General features: G+C 43.8%; 1 protein-coding gene across 4 annotated transcripts in view; it reads right to left on the reverse strand.

Annotated features, from left to right (window-relative positions):
• Positions 1 to 234: 234 nt before the first annotated feature.
• Positions 235 to 19,756, reverse strand: part of pcdh11 (protocadherin 11) — an 893,281-nt gene continuing 873,759 nt past the window's right edge. For all 4 annotated transcript variants that reach the window (XM_072505210.1, XM_072505211.1, XM_072505209.1 and 1 more), the window contains one exon: positions 235 to 2,462. In XM_072505210.1, the coding sequence (XP_072361311.1) occupies positions 2,071 to 2,462 (392 nt within the window). In that variant the 3' untranslated portion in view covers positions 235 to 2,070. The remainder of the gene's footprint in view (positions 2,463 to 19,756) is intronic.

Here is a 19,756-nt window from a genome sequence, read left to right on the forward strand (position 1 = left end):
TAACGTGGATGCCCACTGTTTCTGCCCCCCCCCCCCCCCCCCCCCCCCATCCCCCTCTAAGTAAGTAAATTCTGCAAACGAGTCATCAACCTGCAGGTCATTTATCAGCAAAGTCAGTTCTGGAAGGGTTAACATTGTCCATTTCCATTGTTAACATGCAATTTCAACTGCAGTGCTTTGCACAAAGAATAAGTATTCCCATATCCTAAAGCTACCAGCACTACCAAGAAATACTTAAAATTATTCAACGAGCTGATTTTATTTTAATGCTTTACCATCATTCAGTGATTAAAGTAACTGTTTAATTAGGTGGCACTCTTTTGCACACTGTAACTGCCTGTGATTTGAACAGATTACTGTGAAACAACATTTGACAAATTACAAAGCCACTTATACCCTCTGAGCACATAAACAGCACAATAAGCTTTCCCCATAATCCCCATTTTAGGTGCAAAAAAACCCACATCTAATATACATAGCAACTTTCATTGTTTTACAAGCAGTCATCATACAGCAGATTTAATGCAGTTTTTACAGCTTTGAGTGACTAGTCAGCTAACTCTACATACAGTAATCCCAAACAGAACTCCATAAAGTCTTTATGTTCATCTCCTTTGCTAAATGCATTCTTAGATTGTCATGTATCCAGAGTGCCTGGAATTTGTGCACGTTACCTGATTTAACATAATAACAAACAAGAGGCTCCTTTTGTTTACGTCACAACATAGTAGCAAGCCATTTGGTATTAAATCTGAATTTCTGGGTGGAGAAGGTAGTTCTTCAATTATTCAGTGTAATCTGCAGGTACATCTCAAGGGTCAGTGTCAAACACTGCCCACTTCTCTTATCTGTTATGTGAAGCAGCATTCCTGAAATGGCCCTAGAAGATTCAGTTATAAGACATAGTAATGCTCTATAGAATTGAACAATATATCTTGTAGAAGCTGATAAGGTTTGGACTCCTATAGGATTTTAAGCAGAATGTCCTATAAGATTCTTTAATAAGAGCAATCTGTACTTCAATCTAATTCAGAAATCAAACGTACAATATAGAAATAGTATATCAGATAACTTCTAATTACCTATAAGTATATAAGCTTTTAAGTATAAAATGTATGTTACATTTTCAATACATTGACTTCAAACTACTCTACATATGTAATATATGAGCTGCGCACGCAACAGCAGTCAATCCTTTTCAAGTTAAAAACAAGACCTACTTTGTAATGAATAAATACAGTTTTAGGTGACTTGGTAGCATGGGGGTAGAAAACCAAGTGCAGTGACTTTAAAGACCTGGCCTGCTTGTTTCTCAAATCTGCTTGTAGCTCTTACTAAAATGGGTCCCTGGATGGAGTGCTTTTATTTATTGTAAGGTTGTGCACCTATTTCAGGGAGGCACATCACCGGGAGGGTTGGTAAAACTCGACAGTGTCAGTTCTCCTTCTGCAAGTGTTTCTTCACTTCCCTGGTCAGAGTGGCCTTCAGACAACTTGTACAAGTCATCCACAGCACAGACTATGCACATTCCACTGCCTTGTTTTTGTTTTTAAAACATGATTAATGTAAATCATCACTTCAGCGAGAAATGGGCTCTCCTTGTACTGCAAAGCACCAAGGAATTCCAGCTTACTGATTTTGGCACCGATCAAGAGTGACTGGCTTAAAAGATCAGTGAAAGTAAAACTCATAGTATTCATACAGTCTGCTTTCTTTGCTGGTATTTTCAAATTAGTGTCTGACAGCTCCAGAAAGAAAAAGATGATTCTGGCTTGCCATCGAACTTTGGTGTTATACAATTGCCCACAAAAATTCAATCCTTAAAATATATCCCCTTTGCCATTCTGCAACAAACATTTCCTTTTGAGTGTTTGTAATGTAACGGTGCAGAGGAGCTGCCGATACACAGCATTATACACTACTTGTTTGGAAGCCTGCCCTACTAAAGATTTTCAGGTGTTAGCAAATGTACTGCTGCAAAGCAGGCTTGTATATTTTGATGTATAAGCTCAACATGGACTAAAAGCAGCGACTATATACATCTTCCCAAACATTGCTTGAGGTGTTTTCCTAAAGCTGGTGCTCGTGGACGTAGGGGGAGCTGCCGCCGGACACTGACCCCTGCTGGTTTGGCGTAAAGTTTGCCAGGGGAATGACCTTCACAGGATCCTCGTTGCTGCAGTGTCTCTCCGAGCTGCTGTACAACTGCTGTCTGCTGCTGCCTTGGTTTTTGTCAATGTCATCCTTGTTGCTGGCTCTCCCTAGAGTGTGCCTCCCCTCTGACCTGCTGCTTTTGCCCCAGCTTTGCTGAAATCCGATCGACTGCAGGGGAGGGTTAGGCTGCTGGTACTGGGTCAGCGATGGGGGCATCCAGCAGTTGTCAGAGTGACCAAGGACGAGGCACTCCTGCGTACAAGTCTCCGAGGCTTCAGCTAGCGCCTTCTGAAGAGACACCTCGACACCTGTAACATAAGCACAAATACATAATGAATCAGCTTAGCATGTCCATGGGGAATAGATGTATTTTGCTAATTTGTACAGGAAAGCGTCAGTGAAATCATTTGTTCTAAAAGAGAAAAGGAAAGTCCTTGTTGTAATGTTCGAACATTGTGCAAAGAGACAACAACATAATTTAATTGTGCTTTGTGCCACCAATAACCCTTTGCTATGTCAGGGTGGGATTAGGCCGCACTACACCACTTGGGATTTACATTTACAGATTTCCAGTAACACCAAGTGTCTGCTCATATCATTTACATTTGGTGGCTTGGTGTCAGCTTTAATCAATCTTGCATTTGTTATTTACATATCTACATGCCATGGTGCCTGACAGTTTCTGGGACCAAGGTCATTCAAATTAGCAAACCCGAACCATCCACTCTAATTAGCAGAATTACAGTTACATGAATTAAACACAAACTGGACAGGAAAAGATACTGCTTCAAGTGTGGTCCTAAATATGAACACTTTCAGACATGTAGTAACTTAATATATGTCATAGAATTACATCAAATATACAGTACAGAAACAGACGATTCGGTCCAACAAGTCCATGTCAGTGTTTAAATGCCACATGAGATTCCTCCCATTCTATTTCATGCAACTCTATCTTTTTATTCCTTTCTCCCTCCTGCACTTATGTAGCCTCTCCCGAAATACATTTATGCTATTCACCTCAACTACTTCATGTGGCTGCAGGTTCCACATTCTAACCACTTTGAGTAAATAAATTTCAGCTGAAATCTTTATTGGGTTTATCGATTGCTGCCTTACAGTCTTCAATGCTACGGCCAAAATTCTCCAGTGGTTGCGATTGAATTTTTCCGCCAGCAGTGCAGCCCCACCCACGAGTTTCCCGGTGGCGTGGGATAGTTACAGTAGGAAATCCCATGACAAGAAGTGGGAAAATAGAATCCCGCTGCCAGCGAACGGCACACAGCCGAGAAACACGCGGCTGGCCGACCGGAGAATCCCACCCAATGTCTGTTGAGCGTATTAGCACACCTTTAGTGCACAAATATATTTGTTTCCCTCTTTCTTTGTCAAGGCACGTCCCTAAGCTGGAATGAAGAGTCCATTCCTCAGGCAACAGGCCAGGTAATGAGCATTCCCAAGATAGATAGACCTTGAGCAAAACAAGCAGGTCTCATTGGACCTAAGGTCAATATATGGACTATCCACCATCCACTTGACTTTTCATCTTTGAGCCTTTGAAAGCAGCAGGGTGGTTTTCGCAATCATGACAAATTAAACTTCCAACTGAAGTGCAAGAAACATTTCACAAATGACAAGGTTTGAGGAAACAGAAGTCACAATAGCTGCTCATATTTCAGCAATGAATAATAATTAGATGAAGGGAACCGGAGCTAAAAAAAAAGGAACATTAAATAATCACGCTTGCTAAATTTCAAACACATTATATATTACTGCTTTTGAAATCAAGTTGCTTTAGCGGATGCTACTTTATGTTTACACCAAGAATGATTCCATTATGCATCACCCTGTAATGATATTTATGCTATTGGAAGATCACAGATGTTCGAATCCAGGTGCTGATGCTAGACAGCAGCATATTGCCATTAGGTCACCATGCTGGCATCACCTGTGGAGACAAGTGCTGTTTATGCGGTGCTAATGGCAGCATTATTCCAAAAGCCTCAGTTAGAGATAGTGAGTTATTGGCTACAGTTGCCCAGTTTTTGAATGTATTCTCCAACAATAACCTTCAGTCCAACCTGCAAAGTTGTCATAATGTGCTTGGCTCCTCAGGCTGGAGTGACATGAGCAGAGCTGTATTAGGAGATGTCAGCAACCAGTTGACCTCCTGTGGCATTACTCAAGGTCAAAAATAAATTAGGTTTTGAAAGTCTCTAAGAGTGAACGGCCTCTCTGGTTACGTCGTAATTGAAATAAATACCGGTTCCCTTCATCTAATTATTTTTTTATTTGAATTTCAATCCCTCTATCTTCTGCTTTTGTGCCTCTGTATTTTTGCCTGTAAGATGCTCGGACATTAAAATCTAAAAATGAAAGTCCCCTGGACGGCCTTGGTGTGAGTGACTTAAAACAAAGAAATTATCTAATGATTGAAGTAAAAAAAACGAAATCAACGTAATAATTAAAGCACAAGGCCTAGTGATTGTATAATTAAGTTTCAGCCTACAACATGCATGTAAAAGTGCATGTTACCACAGCAATGGAGCATCCCTGGGTGAACGCACCACACAACCAGTACCTGTGCTTCTGAGTCAAAGTTTTCCACGGGATAGCGAGCAACTTGACAAAAAGATTAATCAGTGGCATTTTAGCTCACTAATGGGGAAACCCGCAGGATCAGATGACCCACTGACTTTACATTTTGCCCAAAGCAAGCAATTTTAATCTATTCCACCAGTTGAGAGACTGAGAGAATTGGGTGCATTGTTGGTTTTTGCAGCTCGTCCAATTTTATTCTCCATTTAAATCAATGAGCAATAGTGGATAGGATGCGAAAGCAGTGTTCCATCTGGTCTGGTGAGGTTCCTACCTGGAGCATTAGGCTCAGATTACTTCCCCAGACTTGAAGAAAAGGTTAAAAACTGGCTTTTCACCAACAGAGACTGGAGTCATTAAATAAGGAAATGGAGCAAATGAGGAGGGGTATTAATATAAACAGCCCTGATTTCCCCCCTCACTGCCTGTCAAGGTGTTTTGAGTTTTGATTTTTCCCCTTTATAAGTGGTGGTATATTTCCCCCAAAACTTCAGTATTAGTGTTCCAGACATCTATGAATCATCTCCAAAGCAAACTTGAGTTTAGGTAAAATAAGAGGGTCATTTTATTTCACACACATACAAAACGCAGGAAAGGGGTTTTCCAATGTCTGCCCATTTTGCACTCACACAATAAAAGAGGGATAAGGGAAAGAAATGGGTTCTGGGTAAGACCATGATAAAAATATGGGTTATAGCTGTACACGAATCCAGAACCAAAAGTCTAATGGTGTATTCCTTACAAGGGTATTCGGCTAAATGTTGCTGTCCTCTTTCCAGAATCGAGGACTTCCATGATGGGAGATGGCACACAGAGATTAATTAGGTTTGCAGGCACACACACACACAGAAATTTCAATGTTCCAGTAGTGCACAGTGTTGATGAGGGCCAGGCAATTGTAAACTTGGGCAGGGACTCTTTCCGCTGATACTTGTGAGTAGCCAAAATGGGCAACACCAACAGGCAGCTAGCCTGCACCCTGTTTCCCTTTGGAAGTCAGCAGTGACTGTTCATGAGATCCATAGCTGCTTAATTAAAGGAATTCCGAGAACTCAAGTATCAGTATTGTGACAGGTGGTTTCAGGGTGAGGTATTTGGCGAATGACACCCCTGATTGAAACCCATTGTGTTTTGGAACAGGTAACAGTGAGCCCATGAACATCACATTGAAAATTATGAGTCACAAACAGCTGCTATGTCCATAGCTGACTGGGCTAGACGTCTCATTAGCTAAACCATTGGGTTGGCTTGGCTGGAATGTTTATAAGATGCAACCAGCGTTACATTCCAGGAGATGTGAGGTGTTAGCCTTTGTTCACTTTCAAACTGCTCAGAAACCTCCAGGAGCCAGAATGTGACCAGCCGTAATCATTTTATCAGCCCCTCAAATGTCCATATTGAAAACCAGAGAAAAACGTTTAAAGTAGTCAGGCTGATGTGGATATATATGTTTTTTTTCCTTCCTGTCTCTTGTCCAGCACACAAGGAACAAATTACAAAATAACAGCTTTGCAAGGACATACAAAGTTAATTTTAATGGAATTCCTAATAAGTATATTCTCAGGGACACAGAATATGTCAAATATGCAATAATAATGTATACCTATCTGCCAGTCGCAAATATATATGTTTAATGCGTATATTAACAAACTTTCATTCCTCTCGGAAAATAAACTTTCTGAATGTATATTGTGAATGATGTGCCTTACAAACAAGAAACCTTTGAAAGCACTTTGATCAAGCCATAAAGTGACATGAGCATTTATAACAAAGCACACCATGGTGGAGTCTCCATTATCCACGACCTGGAGTATGGACTCCTGGTGGATAATGAAAATTGGTGGATAATTGAGAGTCTCTGAATTTTTCCCCATTGCATGTAAGGCACAGCAAGGTATGTGAAAGAAACTGGGCCTAGACAACAAAGGAAACAGTCTTCTTTTATTCATCAAGGAAAGGGAATGAAACACAAATGCCCAAAGTGGCTGTGCCAGCAGATATCGTCTCTCACAAAACTGTCTCCTCCAAAAGTTCTGGTGCATAATCAGGGAGCTGGATAATTAGAACGTGAATAATAATCAGGGCACTGTGTAAATAGAAACAGGACCTCAGGGTCACTTCAGTTAGGAATAAATATAAGAATGCTAATTCAATAATACCGTTAAAAATCCTAAGAACTGCACTCAGACTACACGTTAATAGCTTCACATTTCTATTAACTACACAATGATTTGATAACAGTTATAACTAAAAAGGAAACTGGGCTGCTAATGTTTGCTGTATGCACCAATTCTTGTGCATTTGTGTGTGCATTCTGCATTGTTTTATGGCTCTTTTCATCTGTAAATGTGATGAAAATTTGAAAAGAAATCAATGTGAATTGCGTGAACTGAAGGGCTATGATGAGTAAGAATTCTGAAAAGCTCATTCATTATACATAACCATTACAGCAGAGATCTCTCGCAAAACAACAGCTCCACTGCCCTCATCATGCATTACGGTGGCTTCATACTGCAATAAAAATGAAACATTACATTCCTTTCTTACGCAAAGCTTTAACATCATTGGGCAAATTGATAAAATCCACATTTTTGCCAACGAAGCAGTCAGAGTAGTATAAGGGGGAAGTAAAATCAATACATCTTAATTTGCGTAAAATATATAGGTAGCAGCAGGGAAGTCAGCCTCCCCTGGTAGTTAACACAGGCATTTTCTCCATGGAAGTGAAATGAATAAGATTGTTCTTGTCCCGTTTCCTGGCCTTTGTCAAGTTTCTCTATGTAATATTGATGCTGATAGCCTTCCCCAGGGAATAACATCTCATTCATCTACTTCAAAGACAAAATTAAGCAATTCAAAAGGTTTTTATTCAGGCTTAATGTAGATGTGCCTCGTGAGTTACACTTCACCTTGCGCAGCACTGGGGTTGGACACCCTGAGGAGATTAGGAATGAAGTGAAAAACAAAATTAATTCGAGATGTCAAAAATGCTAATGGTTAAGGCCCCTAATGTCAGCATAAATAAAAAGGAACCCTGAAAAATGCCACAAAAGACTGATCTAAAATGTGTGGCATTTGGTTATTATAATGAAAGTCTTTGATCGTGAGAAACATTGCTTATGAAATGCATGGTGATCTGCTGCATTGTATCGAAGGTACTCAAATGTCAAATATAGTCCTGAAATCCTAACCATGTCTGTATCACTCAGTGGAAGGAATTTTAACTGAAAACAACTTTACAGGTTTGGGCCAAGTTGGTTGATGGTGGGGGGGAGGGGCGAATCTTGTGGGCGAGGAAGGGACTGATCGAAGTTGAGAGGTCAATCCTGGGTACAGAGAGAAAATGAAAGACAGCGGGCCGCGTGGTGGGAAAGTGAGGTGTCAGAGGCAAGGTGGAGCTTGAGTGGTGGATTGGAGTCTGGTATTGGAAGGATTGGATGTCTGGTAGGATAAACCAGAGGTCTGGAAGGTCAGAGCCCTGAGACAAACTGTTGGTGGCAAGATGGGAGGCTTGAGGGGAAGTTGGGGGCCTGGGCAGAGCTTAAAGTTTAGGTCAGATTTTCATCACAAACCTGCCTCCTATTTGGCCACTTGCTGCCTTAACTGAGGCAGGAAGATGGGTGACGATGCCTCCTATACATTACGACACATGCAGTCAGGCAGCAACCCAGGAGTTATTGTGCTGACCACTGAGGTTGGTGCCTTTAAGAAACCGAGCATGGAATGAATTTAAAGATACCAAGGATTCAAATGAACAGACTGCAGACAACAAAAACAATTTAGAGGGCCCAATCGTGAGCGGGCAGCCAACATTCTGTCAGTAAGCGGGCTAGAATGTCAAATATGATAATGAGACATTATCATTCAACTTTCCAACTTTAGATCTGGATGGGCAGGTTTTCTGAGCATTACATCCAGACATGCATTTGACAAAGTCAGGAAAGGAATGACTTTGAGACTGTAAAACCATAAGACATAGAAGCAAAATTAAACCATTCGGCCCATCTAGTCTGCTCTGCCATTCAATCATGGCTGATATGTTTTTCATCCCCATTACCCTGCCTTTGCCCATAGCCCCTGATCCCCTTTACAACTTGCTCCTGGATCCTACCTGTCTGTGGAACACTTGCGATTGGGCAACACCCCCACCTAACCTTCCTCAAGAGCATGGGGATCCTCCACCATTCCTTATCATGCCTCTAATTCATTTTACCACTTGTTTGACTCTGCTGCTCCAGGCGCCCAACCGCTCCTCATGTCTTTGACCTCCTAACTATCCCATCACCTCCAACCCTGACCTCCAGGCCTCTGTTTCACCCTGCTAGGCTTTCAGTCCTCCCAGTGCCTGATCCCTTAACCTCCTACTCTAGCCTCATGTGGTCTCTGACACCTCATCTTCACATTACAATGTCCCTCTCCTCCAAATTTCACCATCTTGCCCCTCACTTGGATTAACCCCAACTCCCTTTGATCAACCACCGCCCTTCTCCCCACTCCTCACCCCTGAGATTGCTCTTCCCACCCAGCCAGCACAAGTTACCTGCTTCTGCGATCTTCACCACCCAACTCCGTGCTTGACTGGAAGCCAAGCCTGTCCATCGAGCACTGCTTCTGGACAAGCGGCTGATCAGTGACTTGACACGCCTGCACTCCACACAGTGCAAGGGGCTCTTAACTTCTTAATTCACCACGTATTTTGGGGGAACCCAAACCCTAACCCCTCCAGCGCACAATCAAACCTTCTCCTGGCAGGATGAGTAAATACAAATTCAGTCCTGCTATCGCCAAGATGACTATGTGGTAAGTTTGCTGCTGAAAGTTAATTTTCCAGCTGTGCATTGCAATTGTCCCATGCTTAAGGGAAGTTGATGAGACCAGTGGTATTGTCAATGGACCAGACACCCGGGGGAATGCACTGGGGACCCGGGTTCGAATCCCACCATGGCAGATGGTAAAATTTGAAATCAGTTTTTTTTAAAATCTGGTATTAAAACCATTGTTGTAAAAACCATCTGGATTATTGATGTCTTTCCTTTAGGGAAGGAAATCTGCCAACATTGTCTGGTCTTCATGTGACTCCAGATCCACAGCAATGCGGTTGATTCTTAAATACCCTCAAGCCAGTGGGTTGGGGCAATTAGGGGTTGGGTAATAAATCTTGGTCCAGCCAGCAACACCCACACCCAATGGATTAAAAAAAAAGTATCTTTATGATAGACTTAGAAACATAATAAAAAATACTTTTCTTTAATGTTACTAAGATTTGTCAGTAAATTAATAATCTGTTCATTTTCTTTAATGTGGACCAAAAGATTGGTTTACTGAGCAGATAGAAAAGCACTCAGATTTCTTACTGTGCTCTTTGGTGACTTGCCAAGCTTGTTCTATCAGCTGCTGAGTCATATAGACCAAGGATACTTAAGGCTCAACTACTAGCTTATGCTGAGGCAGTTGATCTTGGATGAAACATTAGGAAAGGCACAGAAATTGGCCTCGGGCTTAAGGACAGAAAATGACATCTCTCCACATGTACTGACAGCAGAAGAGGGCAGGATTGGTTTCAGTTAGTGATGTCCCCCCTTGGCTATCAACCCCTTGACAATCACCGTCAAGGCTCACATGGAGGCAAGTTACACAAGGGACAAGCGAGCAATCAACCCTGCTGGAAAAAGAACAGGGCATAGAGTTAACAGCTGGAAACTTCCTCTGAGCTGCCAGCATAATTTTGCTGGAAATACGGCAGAAAGCTTGAGTACGAGTGTAAATGGCTCCTACTACACATCTGACGAGTGGCGAAGCAGCTCCTTGAAAATTCCTGACCATGTTGTTCTCAGGAAGACAAAAAGGAGGGGATTGCTGAATGAAATTAGATTTCTGACTGTGTGAACTGCAAATTGCTGACAATTTTTTTCACATTGTGCATATCGGTCAATGCCTACCCAAGGCTTGTTTGAAAGCTTCTGTTAATTTTCTCAGTAAATACATGCAAAATGTAAAGATTGAAGCTGATACTGTAGGTAGCCCTTTTCTTGCTCTTTGAGCTGACCTTAACAAATGCCTATTTAGTCATTTCTGGACTTTCAGTAACCTGCGACAGGAAGAAATAGCACACTTAAAGCTGGCATAACACTATTAAATGTCAAGGGTCAAAAAACTTACAACATCTACTTTCCATCATGTTTTTTTATGCTGTCAAAACATAAACCGGGGTTTCAGGGATCTATTTGCAAAAAATCATTAATACATAGGTTTATATATATTTAGATTTAATGCTGAAGCTAGGTTTGGTCCCCTCAAATGGTGGGCAATATAATGACCTTGGAAAAGGTTTGGAAAAAAGCTGCACAAATGATTCCAAGCTCAAAGACCCATTAGTTTCTTGGCTCAGCTTAAACAGGTGAGTCTCTTTAATTTAGAGCAGTGGAGGGTGGGATTTTATGGCCCTGTTGCGGTGAGGGTGAAACTGAAAAATGCAGTGGGCCATTAAAAAGTCCATTGACTTTGACGGGACTGGAAAATCCCGTTGGTGGGAGGGGTGATAAAATCCTACCCATAGACTCAAAGGCAACGTGACGGAACTATGGAAAATTATGAGAGCATTGCATTTATTTTCTAATTTAGAGGCAATTTAGAGTGGCCAATCCACCTACCCTGCACATCTTTGGGTTATGAGGGCGAGACTCATGCATACATGGGGAGAATGTGCAAACACCACATGGACAGTGGCGTGGGGCCGGGATTGAACCCGGGTCCTCGGTGCTGTGAGGCAGCAGTGCTAACCACTTCACCGCCGTTCCACCCAAGAGCACTGCATTATTGATAGATGAGTTCAGTTTGATAGACTGTGGAGAACCAGGAGAAATGCACAGAAGCGTAGCAAGAGGCTCAATGGGCATTGATGTCAAAAGTGAGAAAGATTTGATTTTGCTGATGTGAGCAGCATCCATTCACCAGTCATTGGCATCACTACAGCAAAGCTTATTAACAACTATGCAAATGCCAACATGAGTGTGAAATCCTTAAGGAAAACTCAGTATGAGTACAAAATAGGAATACTCATTTCATACACCAATTTTATCATTAAAGTTAATAATAGAAAAAATGTCACCCCTTGATATCAAGGTGTAGCTTGGGGAAGTAGGAAAAACTCAGAACAGCAACCGCATTTCCATAGTTTAGAAATAAAATAGGGTACAGAAGGAAAATGCAGTAATCATATATATGGAGGTTCTGGATATTGATATACATGTGTAAAAGTGAGATTCATAACAGAAGTCATGTTATACCTATGGCAGCAATATAATAAATTGACATGAATTAAGTTGGTGCTATATTAAACCACAATGTCACTGAGATTGAAACTATTCAAGGAGGAAAAAAACCCAGTAACATCCAAATACATCAGTCCTAATTATTGTTGCTGAAGTTTATATATATACACACAGCGCTCAAGATCACAGCAGCATTATACAGTGCTAATGAAAGCTGGCTTTTCTCAGAAAGCAACTGCTCCCAGGCAAGTTATTAATTTTCAGAGCCGAGACAGAAAATTGGAACACTTTGGCAAATAGTCATCCAGAAAAGTCAGACAAATAGGGTTACCCAACATCGATAGGGACTTGATCTTGCTTTGAGGCAAACTGAGTGAGCAGCACGGCTGTTATCGAAAAATAATGTTATTTTTGTCTGAAAAGAAAAACCTTATAATTTTGAAGAATTCTAGTTAGCCTAACTTTAAAAATGAATTTGTTTCCCAAGAAAACATGCCCTCTGGCAAAATATGAAAATCTTTGTGACCAGATTATAAATGACCAAATTTATCAAAAAAGGAAGTTTTCATCTTGAAAAGTCTTGAGCCTGCAGTGATGCAGGACTATTTGCTGCAATAAGTATGTCCTTTCAGGAAATCAGGCCCAAGAACCAGAATATTATGCCTTCATCCAATTTTACCAAGTCTTAAGCAATTGTAGTGATGGACAAGAGCAAGTTAAGTGTGAGTGTTTATAGATGAATCCTGAATGTCACTGACTGCAATAGCAATGCTTTAATTGGCAAACACATCCAAACTGGTTTGCTGCCTACGGCGCTGAGGACCCAGGTTCGAATCCCGGCCCTGGGTCACTGTCCGTATGGAGTTTGCACATTCTTCCTGTGTCTGCATGGGTTTCACCCCCACAACCCAAAGATGTGCAGGCTAGGTGGATTGGCCACGCTAAATTGCCCCTTAATTGGAAAAAATGAATTGGGCACTCTAAATTTAAAAAATATTTTTAAAGAAAGACAGTCTGCAGAATAGAAGTGGTAAGCTAAAGTGAAGTTCTTGAATGGAGTCCATTCAGGAACCTAATCAATTTATTCCTTAATCATTCAACGTTGTATTATATTGCACCGTGAAACAGAGTTAATGTAATCAAACTGATTAGGTACTAACAAACACTGGGCTGGATTCTGCATCGGCGGGATCCTCAGTTTCACCAACAGCACAATCACGCCCGGGGAGTTCCTGATGGCGTGGGGGTGCCCACAATGGGTAACCCCATTGGCCAGCTGGCAGGACAGAGGATTCCGCTGCCGGTGGGGACACGCGCGGTTATGGCAGGGCGGAGAATCCCACCCACTCTTTCTTCAGTGATTTACATCTCAGGATTGGTCTGGAGTGACATTAATCCATTTTAAAAATGACCAATTACATTGCTGGAAAGTTTCAATGGCATACAACTACCTTCACATGGTTCTTTCCCCCATGTCCTAAGCTAAACTTCACTACAGACTTCACAATGGCATCTATATTTGAGCTTTACTCTATGTCCAGTGAGCTGATGGAATACGTTTCACTGTTGTTATCATCCAGTCTCGCCTCGTGGGACCGTCTGTGTGGCCGCAGCTCCTGCCTTTTTCCTTCGCCTTCGCTGCTGCTCCTTCTTACATCTCGCCGCCCCCCCGATTTATTATTATTTGCAGACATATTTCTGTTAGTGCCTTTCTCTTTTTACTGGGTTTTGGTGCCAAAAAAGAAAGAAATTCTTTTTTTTCCCCACAAAGAAAAAAAACCCAAGGGTTTTTTATTATTAAAACGATTCTTTGTTATAAAAAGAAATGTTTTTTTAAAAAGTTTTTTTAAAAAGTTTTTTCAATTTTCAGGAGAGAAAAAAAAAATTGAATAAATTTTTTGGGGGGTCGGATCCTCTCCGTTCTCCGACTTTCAGGCTGTTTCTTAGTCGCGATCCCCACTCCTCCTCCACGTGCAGCACACCGGGACCAGTCTCTCCTCTCTCATCTCTTTTTTCCCTCTTCAGCTCCGTGGAACGGAGCTTTGGCGCCTGGGCAGGGTGAGGGAGGCAAGGCCGATTTTGCGGGACATTAGTTTTTTAAAAGACCTGCCGGGAAACCCCCCGAAAAAAGCCGCAATTTCGGGGACCAGCGGGAGCCTCTTTGCTGCGGCCGCTCCGTTTGCGAACGCCACCGTAACTACTGAACTAAAGTATGGCAGGCGGCCATTTTGCCGTCTCTCCGACGGTGGCATCTTTTGTGGAGCGACGCCGCACGGCGTCAATGACACCGTTCCCGGGTCACGCCGTCGCGATTGGCGTCACACCGGTGCTTGCCCCTTCTGGAGCGGAGGATTCCGCAACTTCCGGTCGGCTCAACGCCAGAGTGTTCGCGTCGTTTCTGATGTCGGCGTCGGGCCAGCGCACCGATTTTGGAGAATTCTGCCTCCTGTCTGGGGCCTTATATCCAGTCAAAAGACATAAATAAGACAATTTCAAGCCAGGTTGAAGGGACAGGCTGTTATGTGATATGTTTCCCAAAGTCCAGCTTGAGGTTTAACTTCTACCATTGCGCACCGTGAATGCATGTCCATAACATATCTTTTAGTGTTATTTGAATGCAATTGCTCGTACATTTAGGAAAAATAAACGAACATAGCGTTAATTTAGCACACTTGAAATTTTAATACATCATAATATTTGGCTTTTGAATATGGCAGGCCGGACCCAATTCTAGGATTCCCTGCACCCACACTTCCCAATGCAGGAGATTTTCACAAGCCCATACCCTGAACTCCAGACCTGGTTGGTTCCATTGCAGGGATAAGCGTCTCATACCCACCCCACTTTCACCCCAACCCTCCAAATTCCATCAGGCCAGCTTCTTCAGAACATGTAGTTCACAGCCCTCAGAGGAGTCATGAACCTGAAAGGTCAGGTCAAAAGGTCTTATCCATGCTCCCCTTGTGCCCCATTCATACCCCATATCCCTTCTATTCTCTTCATGCCCCCTCCATGACCACATGTACCTTCCACGTTCTCCCACATACTCCATGACTCTCTGCATCCTCCATGTTTGCTCAACTAATTAACATTTTTAAGAGATTGTAAGAGACACATATAAGATTCTTGATTTTTTTTTAAAGTGCATTTAAGACTTGTAATCATAGGGCTCATTGGTTCTCTACTGCATATTGGGGGTGCAGGCATGAAGGATGCAGTGGGCCATGGAGGGGCCATGGGTAGTAGGTGGGGTGTGTGAGGGCTCAGGGCTAAGGCCTAACAGCCTTTAATACAGCTTGGGAAAATGTCCCAGAGAACCGAGGCAGGTATCCTAACCAGTCAGCCTTGGTACGCGCCTACCTCCGTGGCCACATCTGAACTGCTGAGGTCTGAGAACCCAACCTGGTCTAACCCTATCCCCCCCCACCAATCTAACCCCAATTTTTCTGTCACGAACCCGTTGATGCTTTCGATGAGACTATACCAACTTGGAATACCGGTTCGCAGGGGTATATAGTTTTATTTTATTTTATTTTGGTGCGAGGAGATAAGTGAAACCCCAGTGAGAATCAACAGCCCAGTCATCATGTAACAATTATTATTATTTTTAAAATAAATTTAGAATACCCAATTATTTTTTTCCAATTAAAAGGAAATTTAGAGTGGCCAATCCACCGACTCTGCACATCTTTTGGGTTGTGGGAGTGAAACCCACGCAGACACAGGGAGAAAGTGCAAACTCCACACAGACAGTGACCCGGGGCTGAGATCGAACTCAAGTCCTCAGCGCTGGTGAGTGCTAATTACTGGGCCACCGTGCTGCCCTATCATGTGACAATTATTAAAGACCATTTATTAAATTAAAGAAAAGACTGGACTACAATACTCTCAAATGAATTACTAAACACACAGAAAGTCCAGAGCGATTCTCCATTTTGCAAGGGGCTAGCAGGGCCCCGGAGTGCTTCTCGTAGCTCCGGTTGCCGATACGGGGCCCTGCACATCCGGCCGCGGGTCCGTGCATGGGCGCGGCGGCTACATGTGGCGGTGCCGCACAACATGGCAGACCCACACTGTGGGCCGGCCCCAACATTATAGGCCCCCCCCGATATCGCGCGCACCCATTGATCGGTGGCCCTCGATCGCGAGACTGGCCATCCTGCAGGCCCCCCCGGGTGACGGATCCTCCCGCCACCCAACAAGGCAGCTGCGGACTGACTGAGTCCGCAGCCACCACTCCGAGTTCCGCCGGGTAGAACCATGAGTGAACCATGCCAAAAGAACTTGGCCAGTTGCCGGTGGAGAATCGGCACAGGGGCCTCTTTTAGTGGCCCCTGACCGGCACTGCGTCAACCGCACGCAAGCGATTGCCGGCGATTCTCTGGTCCCCGGAGAATCACGGGAAGGCATAGGACCCGATTGCGGGTCTGACGCCCATTCACCGCCCCCACGCCAGAATCGATTGCGGAACGGAGGCTCGGAGAATCCCGACCCATAAGACTGTCCCGTTTCCCTGAACAAATTAAATAACCAGCTTATACTTCCTGAACAGCAATAATGTTATGGGCCAGGGTTCAAAGAACCCCAAAGTGTATCATTGAGTTCACCTGACCCACAACTTTTAATAGATTGTGTTTATGGGAAGCACAAGGGCCCATTCTACAGGTGTGATGCAACAGAGATCTAAAGCACTTTTAAAACAAAACAATGTTTATTCTATGAATCCAGTTAACATTTTATAAACACACAGTAAACATCTGAGCAACTATCAACTCAAATACTACCCCCAAAGAATACAGTACTCTATAAGTAACCCTTAATCTTTCCGAGCAACATCCATAAGACAAATACCCTCTTTAACACAGACATCAGGTTTGAATTCTCTACTGAGAGCAGTTATCACTTTTAAACGAGCAAGTGATCTGAAGGCATTCTTTTCATACAGAGAGATCAAAATTACACCTTGTTTGGCTGGTTGCAGCTCCAACTCTGAAAACGAAACTAAACACACTGTAGATGCCAGCTCAAAAACGATAGTAAAGCAGGCAAACAGCCCATCTCCACCCACACTCAGACATCACTGCAGCTATGTGATGAACACCCATTTCTTAAAGGTACTCTCACATGACAATAATAATAATCTTTATTGTCACAAGTCAGTTTATATTAATACTGCAATGAAGTTCCTGTGGAAATCCCCCGAGTCGCCCCACTCTGGTGCCTGTGTGGGTACACTGAGGGGGAATTCAGAATGTCCAAATTACCTAACAGCACAGCTTTCAAGACTTGTGGGAGGAAACCAGAGCACCCTGAGGAAGCCCACATAGACATGGGGAGATCGTGCAGATTCCGCACAGAGAGTGAACCAAGCCGGGAATCGAACCTGGGACCCTGGTGCTGTGAAGCAACAACGCTAACCACTGTGCTACCGTGCCGCCCACAGGGATGATACTCAAGTCCGGGAAACATCTTTTCCTGGTCCAGCAAAGGTATTTAAAACTGCTGTTATGAAGGTTTTCTGCATTGCCTTGGATCTAAGACTTAGAAGCTTGTTTGATATCAACTGGCTTCGAGGCTGTTCATTGAAAGGCTAGCTTTTAGGCTTGGTGTCTGCAAACTGGCCTGTCTGCCTTCTTGGATTTCTAGGTGTTAAATGCCTGTCTGGTTTCTCTTCATCGGGCCAATTATTCCTTTGTTCCTCTTTGATTATGTCTTCTGTGTATTTGGCTGTCAGCCCCGTCAACATCCTTGACAATACATTAACATATGTACACCTCATTGACCTTCCCAATCATCTATAAGCTGTTTCTGCTCATAAGCTGTTCACACCTGGGGCGAAATTCTCCCCAAACGGCGCGATGTCCGCTGACTGGCGCCCAAAAGGGCACCAATCAGATGGGCATCACGCCGCAACAAAGGTGCGGAATGCTCCGCATCTTTGGGGGCCGAGCCCCAACATTGAGGGGCTAGGCCGACGCCGGAGGGATTTCCGCCGCGCCAGCTGGCGGAAACGGCCTTTGTTGCCCCGCCAGCTGGCACGGAAATTACATACCGGGGCGGCGCATGCGTGGGAGCATCAGCGGCCGCTGACAGTTTCCCGCACATGCGCAGTGGAGGGAGTCTCTTCCGCCTCCGCCATGGTGGAGACCGTGGCGGAGGCGGAAGGGAAAGAGTGCCCCCATGGCACAGGCCCGCCGCGGATCGGTGGGCCCCGATCGTGGGCCAGACCACCGTGGGGGCACCCCCCGGAGCCAGATCGCCCCGCGCCCCCCCCCAGGACCCCGGAGCCCACCCACGCCGCCTTGTCCCGCCGTTCAAAAGGTGGTTTAATCCACGCCGGCGGGACAGGCAATTTATCGGCGGGTCTTCGGCCCATCCGGGCCGGAGAATCCAGCGGGGGGGCCCGCCAATCGGCGCGGCCTGATTCCCGCCCCCGCCAAATATCCGGTACCGGAGACTTCGGCAACCGGTGGGGGCGGGATTCACAGCAGCCCCCGGCGATTCTCCAACCCGGCGGGGGGTTGGAGAATGACTCCCCTGATTCTTATCTAAATGGCCTTCTTACCTCACTATTGGGAGAGACACGCATCAATGGAGTATTTTGAATACTGCCCACTGCTGTCTCTAGGCTGATTTCTACCCTTTACTGGACATCTTGCGTACTATTATGTTTTGTTGAATTCATTTACTGCTGTTGCTAGGCAGATTCATGACAATGCCACAGGGAAAATGGGGGTGGTTGGTGAATTTAAAATTATTTTTATAATTATACACTGAAAGATTATGGCAAGTCAAACTTATTACAGTCTTGAATAAATAAGGATTATAGCAGCTTCTGCCTAATGTCATTTTCTCTGCTGCTTTTAAGGATAAACACAGTGAACAATTCAATTCTTTTTAAAATAATATGCTGTCAATGTCAAGGAGTTTTGATCTACAAAGTATAAATGAGTGGAAAATCAAAAACCTGAATCTAATACGAAAAAAATGTGTCTCTCTTTAGATTAATTCGGAACAATCTGTTATTGTCGGCACAGTTCAATTTTTGAAGGAATTTGGCCATTGTGTGAAACGTAAAGCAAATGTTTAATTTGGTAAGGAGAATTTGAGCCACAGAGGAGGGTGGATATCACTACTGCTCTGTGGACCATGATCCTGGTGCCGGGTCTGAGGTCCTGGTCTTCGAACACTCTTTTCCACAAACAAAGGCTGGTTGGCACACTGAAGGTGATGTTGAACCTTGTCATCAATGTGTACCACTTGTTGACAGTAGACTCACAAAGTGTGGAAAGTGGTCCACATTGTCCAACGCCTCATCATGGATTTTGATAACGCTGGGGGGAGAGGGGGGGGGGTGCGTCTGCGTACTGTAATTCAATGGATGGGATGACTTTGAATCTGATCTTTAGGCAGTGGAGATTGAACAGATACCTGTTTTTTAGCTCCACTCCAGTGAGGAGTTTGCTATGGATGAGATGGAGCATTGAAATAAGGAAAATTGAGAAGAGCGATGGTGCGATGACACAGCCTTGCTTGACCCCAGTTGGAATGCGAACTGGGTCTGTTATGGATTTGTTGTCAGGATCATGGCTTGCATGTCGTCATGGAGCAGGCACATCATTGTGATAAACTTTTGGGGGGGGCCGAAACGGAGGGAGAAGTTCCATAGTTCCTTGGAGTTGACAGCGTTAAAAGGCCTTTGTGAGGTCAAAGAAGATCATGTAGAAGAGTTG

This window comes from Scyliorhinus torazame, chromosome 5, assembly GCF_047496885.1.
Source record: "Scyliorhinus torazame isolate Kashiwa2021f chromosome 5, sScyTor2.1, whole genome shotgun sequence".
NCBI classification, from domain to species: Eukaryota; Metazoa; Chordata; class Chondrichthyes; order Carcharhiniformes; family Scyliorhinidae; genus Scyliorhinus; species Scyliorhinus torazame.